This window comes from Apteryx mantelli, chromosome 2 (genome assembly GCF_036417845.1).
Source record: "Apteryx mantelli isolate bAptMan1 chromosome 2, bAptMan1.hap1, whole genome shotgun sequence".
In the NCBI taxonomy this organism is placed as follows: domain Eukaryota; kingdom Metazoa; phylum Chordata; class Aves; order Apterygiformes; family Apterygidae; genus Apteryx; species Apteryx mantelli.
In genome coordinates, this window is record NC_089979.1 from 167,659,875 (window position 1) to 167,678,636 (window position 18,762).

General features: G+C 43.6%; 1 protein-coding gene across 1 annotated transcript in view; it reads right to left on the minus strand.

Moving 5' to 3' along the window:
* LOC136991343 (obscurin-like) overlaps nucleotides 1-18,762 on the minus strand; it is a 138,135-nt gene that overhangs the window by 17,908 nt on the left and 101,465 nt on the right. Inside the window, 16 exon segments of the mRNA XM_067292209.1 lie at nucleotides 394-420; nucleotides 1,241-1,413; nucleotides 1,555-1,632; nucleotides 2,697-2,757; nucleotides 3,361-3,561; nucleotides 4,381-4,462; nucleotides 4,946-5,114; nucleotides 7,363-7,475; nucleotides 7,621-7,725; nucleotides 9,672-9,929; nucleotides 15,134-15,154; nucleotides 15,157-15,238; nucleotides 16,399-16,528; nucleotides 17,147-17,249; nucleotides 17,519-17,686; nucleotides 18,440-18,553. Of these exon segments, the coding sequence (XP_067148310.1) occupies nucleotides 394-420; nucleotides 1,241-1,413; nucleotides 1,555-1,632; nucleotides 2,697-2,757; nucleotides 3,361-3,561; nucleotides 4,381-4,462; nucleotides 4,946-5,114; nucleotides 7,363-7,475; nucleotides 7,621-7,725; nucleotides 9,672-9,929; nucleotides 15,134-15,154; nucleotides 15,157-15,238; nucleotides 16,399-16,528; nucleotides 17,147-17,249; nucleotides 17,519-17,686; nucleotides 18,440-18,553 (1,885 nt within the window).

Below are 18,762 nucleotides of genomic sequence, written 5' to 3' on the forward strand. Positions count from 1 at the left end.
GGACACGCAATGCTGGCGAATGGCGCGTTCACCTCCCAAGCATCTTTCAGCCCAGCATGACAAGGCACTTGACCGAATTATTTATTCCTGTTTTGCACGTAAGGAATTAAGGGCTTGATTTTGCACAGCTACCGGAGGATGGTTGCTCGAATGGGCAAGGAGAAGACTGAAGCCAACCCATGAGAGTGGCCGTGAAGTCTCTAAGCAGAGACAATCACCAAAGTCCTTGCCAAACTGGAAAGAGTAAAGGAAAAAGCGACAAGAGAAATTGCCCTCGTCGTGGAAGGACTCCATGCGTCACTCACTCCAATCCCTCATTTGAAGGTGCCGGAGGCTCTGACTGATGCGGGACTAAGGGATATTGAATGAGTCTCTCCAAGCAGGTTTATTTACCTTAAGTATGTGATGACTCCAACAGCCCTGAGGAGAAAGGGAACACTGATGTCAGATGTCAGTCACTGCTTCTCCCTCCTTTGCAAACACACAGCCCCCTTTTCCTGCCACTTGCCCATCTTTCAAAGGAAAATAAATCCCCAAAGCTGTTGCTTTAACCCTGGCTTTGTTTTTTTTCCCCTTTAGCTGAAATTGCACCTATATAGCATTAAACATTTCACTGTGATCAGAACAGCATTTTTAAAAATTGGTCTCGAGTACTCCTCTGTTTTCAAAGTACACATAAAAGACTTGGAATGTATTTTTGGAGTTTGTTTGGCTTTTTTTTTTTAAAAAAAAACTCTTAGGAACAGCCTCTCTAGTTGGTGCCTCTGCAACAAAGATCACCTTCTCTAAGATGCTCCTTGGCATTAATTAGCTGTCAGAGTTCAATAACGGTTGATCAGAACAGACAGAAGGAGCTTTAAAGAGCCCTGATGGGTCTTGGATTCCCAATGTTCACTTTCAGTTTCCAGTTGTTACTCTCACTATTCCATTTATCTATGAAATGATAAATGGAGACTGCTTTATTAATTGCACCAGCTTTATCAGCCTACAGCATAATTCAATCCTTAATGCCATTTTTATACCTGTAAGAATGTGGTGTATTGCAAACATTATGGATATGATCAGTAGAAATATTTCTGCACAACAGACTCTCTGTACCACACTACAGTAAATTACCCTAAGGCTGAACGCACATGCAATGCAATGCAATGCCATATTCCTAAGGAAACATCTGTTTTAACCTGGAGGCTTCAAATTCATGCTATTTAGCACAAAATTTATTTTCAAAGATGCCTGTTACCAGATATCAGTCGCTTTTGAGACTGGTGACTGAGAGACGATTTCTGGGGCAACAAACTCTGGAGACCCGTATTTGCTGATCTGAGGCTCATATGGCGTGATCTTCTGAGCAAATCCGAAGTCACAGATCTTGAGGTCTTCCCTTTCAGGATAAACCATGAGGATATTCAGAGGCTATTAAATAAAACAAAAAGGAGGGCAATTGCCCTTGAAAGAGGGCAATCTTTTATGTTGTAAATAAGAATAATTCAAATAAAGAACACACGTTCCCTGACTGAGTGGCTGCTATAAACTAGACGTGCCGCTGCACATTACCTTAATGTCCAAATGAAGGATGTTGTTGTCATGAAGGTACTTGATTCCTTCCAAAATTTGCTTGATATACAATTTGACCTAAAAATTAAATCAATTATTCAACAATTAATCATTAAACAATTAAATAATTAAAATTAAAGAAGGTTCCTGATTCCAGCCATCTTTCATAAGTGTGAGGAAGCAGAGGTTGAACTAGAAATATTTTTAAAATTGGAATGAACTTCTTACATTAGCCCTTGTAGGTGAAATAAAATGTGAACCAAATATTACCGTGCTGAATGAAGCTGTGCCCAGTGTGCAACCACACTATCCTGCTGGAGCCATTTATATATGAGGAAGCCCTTGCTTAAAAAAATAGAAACATGCTAAAAAGAGATACAGAAATTCCCAGCTTTGATGAACCTTACCTTTAGATTTCAGACTCATCTCTGGCTTGATATGAATCAGGCAAACAGACTTAAAAAGCAAATACATTTTAAAACTGTGTTGTAAACCCATTTTTCTTGACCACGTGTAGAGCAAATACAAATAAACCTGAACGAGGTGTGAAGATTCACAGCTCGCTTCAACTCTGACATTCCTCTAGCTTTGATATTTTATAGTGTTAACCGACATTTTCCCAGAGTATTTCTGAGAAAAATCCATTTTAGCAGTAACTATGGGAGAGCTGGCCACTAGACCTTGGGCCATGCGAAGCCTTTTGCTCTTTGAGCACACAGAATCGTGAAAAACTTTAGAAACGACCATCTCAGCCCTTGGTTTGGAGACTGCAAAGGACCAGACACAAGTAAAGTCACAAGGGGACAGAGCATTATCAAAAAAAAGCCAAGATACAGGAGCTCCAGCTGACAGAGGGCAAGGAAATGGTAATATTGATAGAACAAGTACAGTCTACGTTAGGCTGGATGCAAGGCTGGTGTTCAAAACCTCTGGCTGTTTCTAGTCACTGCCTGAAGACACTCTACTTAGTAATGAAAGCTGCCGGGGATACATTTTAAATATCGACCCTGTTTTGATAGATTATCACTGGTTCATAAAGATATTCCTGATAGTCAAAATGCAGCGGGAAGCTACTCTTTGCTGAAGGAGAAGCAAGGTGGCACCCACCAATTTGGGACTTTGAAAGGAGAGAGAAAGATTACCTCTGCTTCAGTGACAACACCCTTCTTGAACAAACGGTCGAGGAGCTCTTCGCTGGAGCATCTTGCAGTGGCATTAAGGGAAAATGCAGCTACGGTTAAATTCTCACTTGTGTTTTGCATCCATCTCCACCCAACCGAGACAGTTTGAAGTAAGAGTGAGCAGAATTCACAAGGTATCTCAGGCAGCGCGACACGCACATGATCCCTGAAGGCCTCTATTGCAGAAGTGTCCTCGCAGAAGTGCAATGGCATTGGCCTGCTCTAAACTGGTGCTCCCCACAGGCAGGGCATGGTAGGGATGAGACACGTGCTACAACGTACCTGTTGAGTATGGGCTTTTCCCCGGTGCTCACCCAGACTGGATCTCACTGGGACAGAGCCCTTCACTCCCGGACATTTCAGAAAAGAGCTTTGGTGCTTAACAACTCACTCACACTGTGCACACAAGTGCCCGGACTTTTGCTGGAACATGATACTTCAGTGACCGCTGTGACCATAATGCCTGAGGAGCTCACAGAGCCATGCTATGCTGCAATGTGGAGGAAGACTGGGTGTTTGTTCACCTCAGGCAAAAACTAAATATCGTTATTTGTTCAGTTAGTTACCAGCGAGGTCTGCCCAGTACTTCCCAGCCTCCTCAGAAAAGCAGCACAGAAAAGGATACAACTCCAGGATCAAAATCAGGGTTTTCCGTGTTTCAAACTGATCCAGCAGCCTGGTAATTCTATCATGGGACAGGGGGGCAAGAATATCCCTCTCCTGATGTGCTCGAGCCTTCGTTTTGCTTCGCAGAGGTATGAATTTGGCAGCACAGGACACTCTGTTCCCTTTGTGCACAACTCGTTTCACAAAGCTGAAGCAGCCCCTGTGCAAAATCAAAGGACAAGCCCTACTCAGGCTTGGTTCAAAGCCCTCTGCGCAGCAGCTGCAGACCTTTCCAGGTCCCAGCCTTTGACGGCTGCCTACTGCTCAGGTCTTAAACTCTCCAACATCACAAGCTGATTTTCCTCTGTGCGAGGTGATATTGCCCTCTCCTGGCTGCCTCCAAAACTAAACAACCAACTTCTACGGAGTGAAAAGCTGTTCCAGGTGATGCAGGCTTGCTGCTGGATCCTTGGGATGGACGTGGGGCTTGTACGTACGTCGCCATGGGGCTGTGACGCCGATATCACCCAAGGGTGCAGCTGTGGGTCCATCACAACCCAGAGACCCACTGGAACACGTTTGGTACCAGCAGATAAGGCAGCCTGCTGGTCACAGGGCTGTCCCCGAGTACAGAAGCTGTCTTGCCAGGCTCTAGCTGCTGTTTATTCCCATTGAGGCTGGAAATCAGAGGAGGGGTCAGATGCTGGCCTCATCTGTGCAGGCCACCAGGTATCTGTTATGGTGGGGAACGGGTGCTGCTGTCCCACCAGGCAAATGCAGGTATTCCAAGGAAGCTGCTGGGTTTTCCCAGTGGCAGTACTTAAGGTCCATGTCTTGGGCACCCTTCCCTGGGTACCCTTTGGGTATTGCTTTGCCTAGATAGCATCAGCACTGTTTCACAAGCTGCTCAGAAAGCTGGGATGGGTCCTCCTTACTTTCAGACTCTTTAGACAGCGACTTGCTCTGTACCGAAGCAGCAGCTCAGACGGGCAGTTAGATATTCCCTGCAAGGACGCTATAAAGCTGGAAAATTATTTACCTTCCGATCTCCTGCTTAACCTCATAGAGGGAATGGAGCTTTCTCCGGGTGGCCACTTTCTTCGCTGCTTGGTCTTTCTTAGCTTTGGCAATGAAAGAAAAGGTAAGGATTAATATTCAGATTACAATGCCTTGCAAATAATGCGCAAAACTATCACAGGACAACTTAAGGCAGGGAAAATTATCAGGGTCCTTCTCTAAGCTTCTGCACACAATTAGGTGTAGCTGTTTGATGAAAGAGCCTGCCAACATGGACTTTGGGGCTGTATCTTCATCTGACATACATCAGAAGAGCCATGCTAAAGAGCGGAACACCATCGGAAGTATGGCCCCCCCTTCTGTGGTCCATTGCGTCAGTTCATCATCTAGTCTCGAAAAAAACCCAGCTTATTTCTTCATAGATGTAGTTCATTAGACCATTTACCCTCACGGGATCCTACCATGTTGGTAGCATGCAAATGCCAAGCAGGAATACAGGGGAGATACCATACCAGAAAAAGACTGCAACAGAATATATTTTGCAATGGCACTGAAAGCAACTCATGGAGCTGAAAAAATTAAGTTACCTTCATGTACAATAAGCTCTGCTTTGCACAAAACCTCTCCTCCAGCGTTTTTGGCAACACAGGTATAAACACCACCGTCTTCTGAGACAACATTGTCCAGGACTAAGAAATATGTTGTTCCTTCCTTCACTTGATGGAGCCTGTGGCTGTCTGTCAACAAGGAAGTGCCCTGAGGGAAAGAAATGATATTTTGGCACTGAAAATCAAGACAGAAATAGATGTTCCTTCTCTTCAAGGAATGAGATACACCAGCAGGGCTAAAACACAAACCCTTTAAGCATTTAGGCTAGCAAACCTCAATAATAAAACGCTGGCTGACAAAGTCCCCCACGACTAAATGTTTTTCAGCTTCTACGCTATTCATTAGCATTTTTTGTTTAACATCCCATTCATAGGGAAAAAGGCTTGGGAGAGATCACCAGGGCTGGTTTTCCCTTCAGTTCTCCTAGGCAAGAGGCAGTCAGCCCAGGGGAGCCCAAAGAACATCTGCTTAACTCCTGCCTGGTCTCCAGCTTGTGCTGGCTCGTCTGCTGCTTAATATAGTCATATATGATCTGAAAGGAGGGCGTGCATGACACAATTTACACAGCAGATTATGACAATTTGCAGAAGGATCCTATTAGACTGCCTGAGTGGGAAATAAAATTCCAGATGAAATTTAATACAGATAAATGTAAAGTGACGCTACGTTATTTTCCCGTATGAAATGTTGGGCTCACAGCTGATCCTTATTACACTGGAACAAAATTTTGGGCTACAGTAGCTCCGTGGCAACATCAGCTCAGTGCTTGGTGGTAGTCAGAAGTATACCACAGGTTACAAGTTATTAGGGGAGAAATGAAGAATAAGATCTTCATGAAGAATAAGAAAACATCATCTTGTAAATCCTTGGTTTGCCACGGGTGCTTGATGTGGCAATGCACTTTCTGTAATTGCTTCCACGTGAGGACTGATGGAGCAAGCTGGGACTCTTCAGCCTGGAAGGAAGCTCTATGATACAATACGATATTACAGAGCTCTACAAAATCACAAATAGCCTGGAGAGAGTGGGCAGGGATTAACTGCTTCTGGTGGAAGAACTAAGGGCCACCACGTGAAGCTCGTGGCAGATATGCACAGAACAACCAGAAGGACACAACACATTGTAGATGGATCGAACTCTTTGCCAAAGAAGATTGTACTTGCAAGAAGCTTACGTGGCTCCAAGGGGAGCCTACATAAACATGTGGAAGGGAGCTTCATTGTGGGTCAGTAAATAGATAAAATTCAGCTAGTTCAGGATATCTCTGAGCTGAAAATGTCAGAGATTGGGAGAGCATTAAGAGGGTATATCATATATTCTTGCCTTGTGCTATTCTTTCCTAGCTGTCCGTGTGTGTGTGTGTGTGCGTGTGTGAGGGGGAGGTTCTTGGTTTGTTGTTTGTTTTTTAAGGGTTTTTTTGTATTTTATTTACTTCTCTGAGTAGCTCATCCTTGCACTTTCCAGACGGAAGATAGAAAAAACTGGAATAAAACTTATGTGTACAAAACCAGTTTGTTGGACAGGAGAGTTACAGGCAATCATTACTGAAAAATGCTTGCTCACTTCAGGGGCACATCAGTATTCTGAGGAATAATAAATGATTTCTCTTTCCTTTCCATGGGATACTCAAGGTCATTAGTCACTGGTTTTTTTTACTAACTTGCTATAGAAAAGATACAGTACGTGGAAGTCATGTTGACAAACCGTTCTTGAGCCCATCCCTGACCCCAAAACTACAGTACACATCTTGGTGGGTCTCCGGCAGCCACCGATCCCACTTTCTGCGCATCTTGGTCTCCTAAACCGTCTTGGTTGCCCCTCCCTGCTGAAGGGGCTACAGTGACACTGGAGACAACACAGGTCAAGGTGCATGGTTGTGGTGAACCAGTACAGCTGTTCCTACATTGTCCTCTCATGAAAAGGCACTTCTGGGCACAAATTGAAACACAGGAAATTCTGTCTGAACATAAGAAAAAAACACTTTCTTTACTGTGGGGGTGGTTGAACATTGGAAAAGATTGTCCAGAGAAGTTCTGGATTCTCCATCCTTGAAGATATTCAAAACCCAACTGGACAGAGTCCTGGGCAACCTGCTCTAGCTCTTGAGCCGTGGGGTTGGACTAGACGATTTCCAGAGGTTCCTTTGAACCTCAACTATTCTCTGATAACATGAAAGAGAAGGTAGAAAAAATATCTCCAACACCCAACAGGCATTTGCGGGTCCCAGAGACAGCTGAAGCTGATTTGACAATCTCTGTATCACAGTCTATAGACGTGACCCCGAATCAGTGTAAGAGGCATAGGATAAAAGAATAAAAGAAATTCCCCACAAAAATACTGCTCTGTAATCCTTTCTGTGGTCCTTATTCCCTGTCAGGGAAACATCTTCACTCACCTTAAACCACAAAACAGTAGGCTGAGGGTTTCCTTCAATAACTGCCTGAAATTTGGCAGGCTCCCCAGAATTCACCTGCACATCCTCGATTGTCACTTGCATGTAGGGTGCACCTGGTGAGACACAAGGGTTTGCGGCCATCTTGTTTCTTGTTTGCGGCCATCTTGTTTCTTGTTTCTTGTTTCTCTTACGACAAAGTCTGCCGTGTTCATAAATCTGTGTGCAGGATCTGTATTTACCTGGTGATGGGAACTGTGCGTTCCTGAGCCCTTTCCGCTCCAGCAGCCGTCTCTTTGCGGGAAGGACCAGGCCTGGGTTTTGTTGCACTTGGTTCTTCAGTTGGAATTTGGCTTCGTGCTTTGTCTGGCAGCAGAAATAAGGCAAGTTAGACATGTCACTGATGAAGGCACACCTGAAACCAGTCTCCGATCGAGTCCATCTGACTTCAGCCAAGAGCAATCGCTGAAGCTAAGAGGAGGATTTGGCCCTTTTGAGAAGACAACATGCAGCAAAGGGATTGAATAACATCTGAGACGCTGAATGATGGAACACCGGTGACTGGGCAAAACTAACTTTTTTTTGAGGAAACACACACAGGCACAAATAGGAAAGGCAGCCAATAGGGACGCAACAAGAAACATGATAACTGAAGGGAAAATGTCTATTCAATGCATCCATTTTACTAGATAATTTAAGTGTGTTTGACTTCCACCATGTGGATATGATGAAATGCCCAGTGCTCGATGGCAGTTTAGATAGTCTTATTCTTTCATTATTATTTTGCCAGATGCATCCTCAAAAATTGGTTTGATCTTCCATTCCAAAAGTAACCAATTGTCCTTTGATATTGACTGTTTGAGCTACCTCCTAGGATAAAGAGCGTCAGCCCCTTTTTCATCTGAGGAGTCAAACGTCAAATTGAGAGACATCATCTTCCCAGCAGGAAAGGTCTTTGGCGGAGCGCTCTGGGAATGTTTAATGATGGCTGGTTTTGGAAAAAAAGCAGCAGCTTTCAGGAACGGCATAGGACAGCTCTCCCAGGACGGAAAACATGGTTATTCACAGCATTACTGGTAGGATCAGAGAGCACAGGTGGATAGGAAACGTACTTGTGCTTTCCTATAGCCAGCACTGTTGAAATATTTGCCTCTTTTTCAATCAAAGTGCGTGATAAAAGGGACAGCTGTCAAGTCTCCAATTTATTAAAATAATTCCCCATGTTAATAACACCTTCAATTGTTTAAAGTGAAAGGACTGAAAAACTATTCCATTTGCTATTCACTGCTCCATCGTTTCTTTAGTTACAGCTAAGTAAATAATCTGTCCTATTTGGCATCTGCTTCTGATGATTTTTGAGTCATCCCGCTTTACCAGAGGTTATTTTCATGGATAATTTTCCCCTAAAAAGGAGAAGAGGCTTTAAAGCCCATTCATTTCTCATGTTGGATTGTTGGGTCTGATTCCATGAAATCCATCTTTTCTTGTTAAGTTTTAGACAAAAAGATCCCATTTTTTAAACAGCATCTGGAGTCTGCAGGCTGAAGGTTGCTTGACAGTGTCCTTTTTAGGTCACACTGGTTTAAGGACAGTTATTCTGATTTGACACAGTGACCACTCAGACAAGTTGTTATGGCAGCAAGCATAAGGAGAAGCAGAAGAAGGACTGCAGCCCACTCATATTTTTAAAAACAACGCACGCATGAAAGCCAGATTCTCCTAGCAAGACGTAATCACGCACAGCATTGGTTTTAATCACAGGGCAACTGCTGAGTAATCTATTAAGTCTCCAGTGCCAGTGAAACGCAAGTGAAGTTGTCATGCCCAAGATCCTAGAAAATCCATGGCAGCCAGTAAGGGGGTGTTAAAGAAATTTCCAGCTTGCTAATGGCAAAGAGTTAAAAAAAAATAAATGAATAAATAAAAAGAGAGAGAGAAAGAGAGAGACAAAAGGAAAAAAGAAGCAACCTTCCTTCCCCCATCTCAGCAAATCCAAAACCAAATAACTTCTGAAATTGCAATGGAAAAAAAATACCCTCAAAACATTAAAACAAGTCCAGAACTGGAAAAATCCTCTATGCCTCCACTTTGGAGAGGTGGCAGACTAAAAACTACGCTTAGATATGAAGCCAAGCTTGTGTCCCCAGCCTATAGCCCCATGCGTAGTGGTGTCTGAATGTTCTCTCTTAACCTGCAACTGTTCAGAATACAAAGGAACAAAAAAACTTAGGAAAAAATCATTATTGGTGAGTTCAGCAATTTTGTCTCTCTTGACTTCCATAGGACATTTTCCCGCTTAATTCCAGACCTACCATGCCCTGCAGCAATTTGGGTTTGGGTACTGGCTTCGTGAGCTATCAGAGGAGGCACAGTTCCCCTTTCTGAGCAGGCAGAAGGCACGGACTCGAGAAGGCCGAGACCACCAGCTCCTCCTCTCGCGCCTGGCGGAAGAGTCACAAGCAGTGACGCTGAATCCACAAGCTTCCTTAGAGCCGTCTTGATCTCCTTATCGGCACGTTCGAGTGAGGCCTGGACAGAAGTCTCCGTCTCTGACTGTGGGGAAGTCTCTCCTATAGACAAGAAGAACAGCTTTTCTCTCTTCAAGGTAAAAGGAACGTATCAGTGTCACCCCACCCACCACAACCAAAGGAGACATTTGCAGTTGCGTCCTTCTCCCCAGCCCTAGAGCAGGGAGTTGATGCCGAAATCCCAGCAGGAGGGACCCTAGCTAGGACTCGCAATAAGGAGCTCGGCACACCGAGCTCCTGGCAGACGTTTCTCACCATGCTGCAATCACTGCACCGCACTGCGCACACACTCAGCCTCCCATCAGATGACCTGCAGAACATGGGCGGTAACAACGAATGAAGGAGGCCAGCTCCAAGCTCAACTCTACGTGGGCTGCTCTGACAAAAACACCTCTCTTAAGACCAGCGAGATGAACCCAGCTGTGCCCTGTTGTGCCGATACGGAGCCTTATGTGCAAGAACGATGTTATTCCTGCAGAGAAGGGGAAGGAGGAGTGAGCAGGTACCAGACTGACCAGCGCTTCTGGAGAAGGGAGGGGGAAGGATGACAGGGCTGATAATGAGCTTATAAACCTGAGAGGACGGCAGAAGAGACCGTGAAGCTACCACTTACAGAATAATGTATTATTTGTCCTACTTTGCAATACCAGATTTGCTGGGCCCTGCACTGGAAACTAGCTGAAATTTAAATATTTGTACAGGACTGTGCCACTGCAAGGCACTGTAGAGGCTAGGTCAGCTGGTGGGTACAGATGAAGTAATGTACAGAGGTTGTACACAGAGAAGCATTACACAGAGGAAGACGCAACTCCGACCTCAAGACAACTCAAAGTCTTGAGGGCAGAGAGAAGACAAAAGCTTTTCATACATATAAATGGCTTCTCAAGCTCATGTCCTTGCAGAACAACTACCCCGTAGACAAATAACATGGTTTCATTCCCAGTCAGCGCTGGCAGGAGAGGATAGGATAGGATAGGATAGGATAGGATAATTTGGATTGGAAAGGACCTCAAGAGGTAATCTAGTCCAATCTCCTGCCCAAGACTCTTTCCACTAATCTCGACAAGGTACAACAAAGGCACAGACAATATCTAGCAATATCCTCAACTACTTATCAAGATAGACAAAATCTGTGCCAGATTAAGACTTTTCCTCATGTCCCTGATGTGGCTTGCAAAGCAAGAGTGCCAACCCAAACCATAATTTGGGCCACGACAAAACTGGCTAAAAAGCTCCATTTTAAAACACCCTGTTTTGGTGCCTAAACCTTCAGTATTTTAAAAATGTTTCCCATAGGAATAAGAAACAAATACTACCCCCGTGGGTAGTAAAAAAGCATTCTGATTGTTTTTTTGGCAGCCTATAAAAATCCCTTGCCCCAGGGTTGAGCATGTGCCAAAAGGCCCAGCTCTGCAACCTTTTGAGCCAATTCTCAAGGAGAGTTAGCAGGTATCATGCTGACAGAAAAAATAAGAGCATACAAATGAGGAAATTCCCACTTTGCAGATGTCCACTGAAATGCCCATAAAGTGAGTTTCCAGCTGTTAGGAGCAATGATAATTAGCGGCAAATAGCCATGATGACTATACTGCAAGTCCAAACCTACACAGAACTATCTCAGAAAACATGTGCTTCTCCTTGTTTTTTATTTTTCCTGTTTGTCCATCCTTACCCTGTGGGAAGCTCAGACATCTTCCCTGAAGTTGGGATTTTTTAATAAAGACAAAAAATCAGATGTTCTTCCTTGGCAGGATTTGTCAGAGCAAAGGAAAGCTCGAAATGAAAAAACAAAAGAAATTCTGCCTCAAAAACGGGCTTGATTCCCTCAGCCTTCGCCTGATTTTAGGTTTGGCCCTGACTTGTTTGATGTCATTCACACAGAGGAAAGTCCTGTAGCTGTTTTCATTCTGCTCCTTTCCCATCCTTGAGAAAATAAATTCTCGTGACAGACCTCAGCAGGCGAAAGTTGAAGCCTGCATTTGCATCAGCCCCCTTTGAAGACATCTCATTGGATTTTTGTTTTTAATATCCTTCCCATGAGCAAGATTTCAGTTCCGGGTTTGTTGAGGGAAGAAGCAAGTCTTGCTCACTCCATGTCCCACCAACCCGTCATTGTTCATCAGCACTGATCTGGATGGAAGATGCTTAAATGTTTCTCTAGATAAATCTTGCGATTCCTTGATGTTCCTGCTGCGATTGCCACCACCTGGTGCTGTCCTATGAGCTGGGCAGCTGCCAATAAGTGAACTATTTGGAAATAAAGGAAGCACTCTTAGTATCTCTTGGGGAGAAAATATATTTCAGTTTAACCAGGCTTAATTTAATTATGGTATCATGGTCAAATCAATTAAACGCTCTTTTTGCAAATGAATATACTCGCCCTTCGTCCCCTGGGCAAACAGGTATAACGTGACCAGAACTGGGCAATGATGTTTTACATGGAATAGATGCGAGCCTGCAGGATGACCCTGACAGTTGTTAACATGTGGTGGCCGCGGGGCTAGCACAGCTTCGTTCAAAGTCAACCCTGCGTCACACGCGTGCACCTCTAGCTCGAACCAGTGGTGCTTTAAGCTCAAGTTAAGAGGACTGCTGAGGCAGAGGTTCTCCAACACTTCTGGCTCGCGAGCTACTGCGGCATTCAGAGCTCCTCCACGCTGCTCATCCAGCCCCTTTCCTCCCTGTTTAGTGATGGCACACAGAATCAAGCTACCAAAATGAGGAGTTTGAATTTGAGCTGAGGTTAAGTCAAACTAACGCTGCGGTGAGGACACCCCTGTGGCAGACAGGTATTTTCCCGGTTCCAAAATGTTATATGGGAACCTTTTGGCCCACGCTCTCTCTCTCAGGCCAAAACCCAGGAACACAACACCGACACATGTTTTGAAGTTCCAGTTCAACCTTGAAGAAGCATGCAAGGGGATGAGCATTGCTCAAAATTATCCAGTCTGAAATCTGAGTTGGAAGCATCCCTAAAAATAGGTTCTTTTGCTTCAACGCTTCTGAAACTGTCCCTAAAAACTGCAGCTAGAGCCCACCTAGAGTCACGTTCTTGGGTTGCAACCCAACTCCTGCTGAAGTCAATGGGAGAAGTGGACTAGCTGGTGGAGCACTGAGTGCCGTTAATAAACAAAAACACAGAAACCCGGTGATACAGAACATTTATTGATATTAAGTCAGCAGCTAACAGATCTTGCATTCAGATTTTTTTGTCCTGCTGTTTTGTATCTCAAGCCAACCGAGCTTTCCACTTCTTTAATTTACCTGCAGGAATTATAGTAAAACATTCTTTGTATTAAAATTTTTAATACAACTGTATGTTTTCATCTACACGAAATAAATTCCCACACATCTCATTAGTTATCTACACAGTTTAATCACTTACAAGCATAATTATTAACCTCTAGGAAAATATTTTGAAAATAAATGTAAGAGACTTTTCACAAACCTTTCAGGTTTTGAACAGTCTTACACAGGATTTTAAAAATTCCTTTAAATTAATTCTCTTTTGCTTAAATTTCAAAAGAAAATGTAAACAGATGTTAATTGCTTTGGACTAATGAACTGAAATATAGTTATTTCTTCTATGACATCTGAACTACAATTTTCCAGCTTGTTTTAAAAACAAAAAAACAAAAAAAAAACAAAAAATGAGCATCAATCAATGGATCAATCAATCAAGGATTATAAAGATGGAAAGAGAAAGCCTTCGTGAGATCCATCTGTCCTCCTTTTCTCTGCCAGATGAACCTGATTTCCTCGATAGCTAGATCGAGGCTGGTTCTTGGTTGTCAAGAAAGCAGCAAAATCCCTCTTCCGTCAAGGGCATTATGCCAGATTCATCCCTGACGTGATTCTGTTCAAAACAATCATCTTGTCTCATGGGTGAGCCTGGCTCAGCACTACTCTTTGCTCCCTTCGTCCTGAACCAGCTCGCTCTTGATTCCTCTGCGAAGATGAGTCATTTCCTTCCCTATAGCCAAGTCTGGGCAACAGCACAGCACCGATCACAAACGACTTCCTAACACTTCCACAGCCTCCAGGCAATCTCCAGATCACGTTTCTTCAATCAACCTCACAAAATCTTTTATCGCTGCGGGTATTACAGCATATGAGTAATTCAGGGCTGAATGTATATATTTAAAACCCCGAGAGCTGAGCAATGCTTCTAATGCTGTTTTACAACCCTTGTTCATTTTTATAACATCTTCTGCCTCCGTACAAGAAAACTTCATCAAGACATGCTGCCCTAACAGTAATTTGTCTGTGTTCCTCTACGTCTTGCGTGCAACTTATTTTTCTCTCTTTAGGTCACAGCAAGGACAAAGCATTCAAATACTTCAAGGTTTATCCTACTGAGACGGTTACGGTATTGCTGTACTAACACCATTCTCCCTGCAATGCTTTTGAACTTTTGATGGTTTTCTGATAAAGGACTGCAAGGACAGTGCTTGTGCCCATGCCCAGTAGGCCAAGCACACTTCTAACTAGTATCAGCAACCAGCTTCCCATGTCGGTGAACAGTCCTTACTCAGATGAAGCCTCTCATCTAAACTCAGTCTGAATTCACGCTGAATAAGAAGATAACTTCAAGCAGTCGCACCGTAAAAGTGCTAAGAAAGAGATGCCTCACTGGATGGCTGTAAGATCAGTCCACATCACCCTATCAATTCAATTGGAAAAAAAAATGCAGAAAAAAAGGGAATAGGTTCTACGACTATGTGGGGTGTAATACCTGAACAGCCCTTGCTAACGGGTGAAGTAATATTGCTCAGGACATACAGCTATTAGTTCTGCTTTCTCAATCATTCCAGATGCTGCTCAGTGGTATTTCAGGAAGAGATCACAATACACCTGCAGCTTTACTTACAGGACCCTGTTTTTTTGTCAGCAACCCTTAACTCATGTTCTGCCAAACTGACCCACACCTTTTCAAGTACTCCAACGGGAAGAGAAACATTTTCTTGCATTAGTGGCGGTGTGACATACCCTTCACTTGCTCCTCTTTTTCCATATAATGCACTTTTGAGCATTATATGATGAAGTTGATTTGCCAGGTTTAGAAATCAACAGATGGTGATGGCTGTAGAGCTGAGCTGCAACATACCCATGCACCTCTCGATAGACATACAGATACGTGTACACCGACAATCAGCATGGATAAGGTGGCAAACATATTCGATCCTCAGTGAGATGGTTTTCGAGTAAATCACTGACATACTCACAGAGCTGGTCAAGGATCATACCTTCTATGGTAATGGCTTGGCTCCTCTCCTCTCCTGAGTCAGGGCTGCTGCACTGTGGTGGTAAAGGTCTGCTCCGCTTTTCGCTGACCCTAATCTGTTCACCAGCTAAAGAGAATCATGCAGTACTGAATAAAATGCAGGATGGTTTTATACGATACAACTCTTCTATACGATACTGCAGCTAAGTTAGGAAATTCATTGCAATTCACAGCAGAAAGGGAGGAAGACGTGACCCCAAAACCTAAGCTAGGGTCTGAATGAAGACGTTGCTGCTCAGCGGAGTTCATTATAATGCTTTAGCACAAATGACTCACATGCACAGACAAGTTACAGCACATAGGCTAACCTACAGTTACTTGCAGGTCGCTCTGCAGCCTGTGGCTCTGCCCTGAGGTGGCTCTATCTCCACCAACAGACACATATTCCTATCATCTGCCATTTAAATGGTAGTCAAACAGGGGTTTTTGTTTATCAGCCATTTGTCCACCAAGTCTTATTCAGCCCAGGAAATAAGGGATTTGGGGATCTTAGCTTATCACAAATGCAACGTAATGTAATTTTGCTAAACTTTTAGTAGAAGTCATTAAATTATATCAGATTACCTAGCAATTTATGCAGAATAACTGAAGCTGCTGTGAGCTAAGAGCCATTTACCATCGTTCAGCTGACCCAGGATAAGTTCATAAATTATGGTCAACTGTTATTATACCTGAGCCCTGAGAGCTTGTTCGTATTTTATTACAATGAATGCATAACTTCTGACTAACTTTTAAAAGATTTTTTTATATTACATTCAAATTATTTTAATCTCTTAGATGCTTCCAGGTATACTTTTTAAATAAACAGGAATTCCAGTGGTTTTCACTTGTATTGAAATCTGATTTTTTCTTTGGGGTTTGGATGCTTTCTTTGCAGCAGCATGAATCTGTTCTTAATTTAAAAACGGTCCAGAAACAAAACTTCATGTCCAATTGCTCCTAAACTTTGCACAGAGGTAGCCCTAGAGGTCTGGATCTGTCTTTAAGCTCCAGAATAAGCTGTTCTTATTTGAACAACCAAAATCTCAGATCAGAATATTCTGAAGCTTTGGGATGATCACAGACCAGGCCCACTTCAGGAGAACCTCACTTTTATGATGAGCTTTTCTGACATGACATGCAACAACAATTAATCAGCCACTAATCTCATACAATCTCTCCGAGGAAAAGGAATTCTCCTATTTATGACATGTCAGACAGCAGATCTTTACATCTCTTTGAACTTACTTCACATTCATAGTATCCCATATCTTCCCTGGCAGGGTTCTTGATCACCAGGACTAACATGCCACTCTGTGGTTCACTGAAAGTCTGGTATTTACTTGTGTCCAACAGCTGCGCACCATCTTTGTACCACCTGCATGGGGAAAATACTGAATGTAAACCAGGAGAAAATACGCAGTGTCAAGGAGTCCCCAGCTCACTCATCCACCTATCAGGCCAGCGGGCAAACAACTCAAGAGTCAACCATTAGAGAAAAGTCTGGATCCCACATTGGCTTTAATTTCCTGGCAGACAGAGCTGCAGATAGATCACACATGGATACTTGTACTCATCAGGCCTATGAGATACCGCTCAAGAAATCTCATTAGCCAATGCAGGGAGCAGTGGTCCCAATCCCGAGAAGCTATATTGAGCTTTTTATCTGAATACCCCAGACTGGTTGCTGATAGAATCAACTCAAGTGTAGGGCAGGGAACATGAAGGATTCATAAAATGTTGTCAGGGCATTAGATCTGATACAGTCCTATATCAGGTATTTTCTGTAGGTGTTTCTTTTCAGGTGCTTGCTGGAATAAATTGCATGAGAATGCCAAGAAGGTTGGGACCAGGAAAAGCCAGGATTGGGATGGGGACAAGCTGGAGGACACAGAGATGAAGGGTTCATAACCTTGAAGGACAGGGCAGGAGACTGTTCTGACCACGGAAAATGGGAAAAGAGAATTTGTTCCAAAGCGACTTCTAAAGAACTGACCTGATTTGAGGCCTAGGTGCTCCTTCAATAGTACAGGTAAACTGAGCATCTTCGCCGTCAATGTAATAAGCATTTCTAACCGTGTTCACAAACCGTGGTGGCACTGCAAAGCAAGGATAAATGTAGCCAACAGCTGGAACTATGACAACACCCTGACAGATGCAAGGGATGCGCCCCCGACCAGATAATTCTTCCACACAAGACCCTAAAGACCCCATTTTCTAGGAACAATTCACTACTGTACCATCAAAGAACTTTCTCAAGGGAGTATACTGCATATATTATACCGAACTTCTTCATTGCCTTAATATTCATGTTTAGGGGATTACATAACAGACCCCTTGGAAACAATGCATCTGTGCAGGATTTTACCTTGAACAAGGATCTTTCCTAACGTACTGGTACTTCCAGCAGGACTGGAAGCAAAGCACATGTACTGTCCTGAGTCACTGCCTGCTAGGTTGTCCAAGATCAGTGTGCACGAACCATCAGGATCTTCTATTATAATGTGATGGGGATCCACCTCCACTGGCTTCCCATCTTAAAGACACAGGGGGAAAAAAAAAGTCTTAGTAAATAGTTTGGTATCAATTATGTTTTCTCCCTAGGAATTGCATCCAGCTCTTTTGTCAAGAGGTCCAAGAGCTGTATTTGTTTTCTGCAGCTGAACCTGGTAGTTGAGCAATGAGCTCATCCTCCTCCAGCTCTCTGCAGTACATCCTGTGAACAAAGCACTGCTCCAAGTCACACTCTGCTCTGTTGGGGGATCTCATTCATCATCAATCCTCATTTAAAAATGAAACTCTCCCAAAGTATGTGCTGTGCAGTTGAAGCTCTTACTTGCTACCAAGTGCAGTAAAAGAAACACTTATAAAGAGACTGCAAGCACGCAGAACATATTTTTACGAGGTGTGAACTTATTGCAAAGCTGTTTCCCCTGCAATATAGTTACGCTGAGAAAAGGAATGTGTCCACAGAGCTGCCTGTGTTATCGCATAGAAGGGTCCGAGCTAGTGTAACAAGTTACTCATTTCCAAGAAGTTGTTTAACTGCAACAAGACGTGGCTTCGTAGGGACTTATCTGCAAACCTGAAAAGCAGGGTACATTAAGTCACAGGAAGGTCCATGCTACTGCAGCTTGGTTGCCTAGTAGCTAACTTCTTTAAAGCCAGACTCAGGTGTCTCCCAGTGATCAGCTTACAGATTATCCACTGACAACTTCACAAAGAGCAATATGCACAGAGCACAGTCTTGGAATACGCATTTCGTGGCAATATGACTTGCTGCTTATACCTTTATACCAGCAGACGGATGGCTTGGGAGCTCCTGTAACTTTGCAAGCCAGCTTGACTGTCTCTCCCAGCTCAGCTGTACAGTCTGCCAGTTCTTCCTCAAAGTCCGGCGGTACTGAAACATCAGAATAAGCATGTCAGGCCTGAGGAGGGGGCTCCGTCCACAGAATGCCTATTGCAAAATAAAGTAACAATAGGCAGAATTTTTGCAGAACTGTGAGGTTCAGAATGGGAACCAGAAAAGAAAATTTTAGCAAGTAATGACTTTCAAGGTGACGTGCTGTTCTTGCTTATTTGAGAATAAGTTGAGCCTGCCAAAAGTTG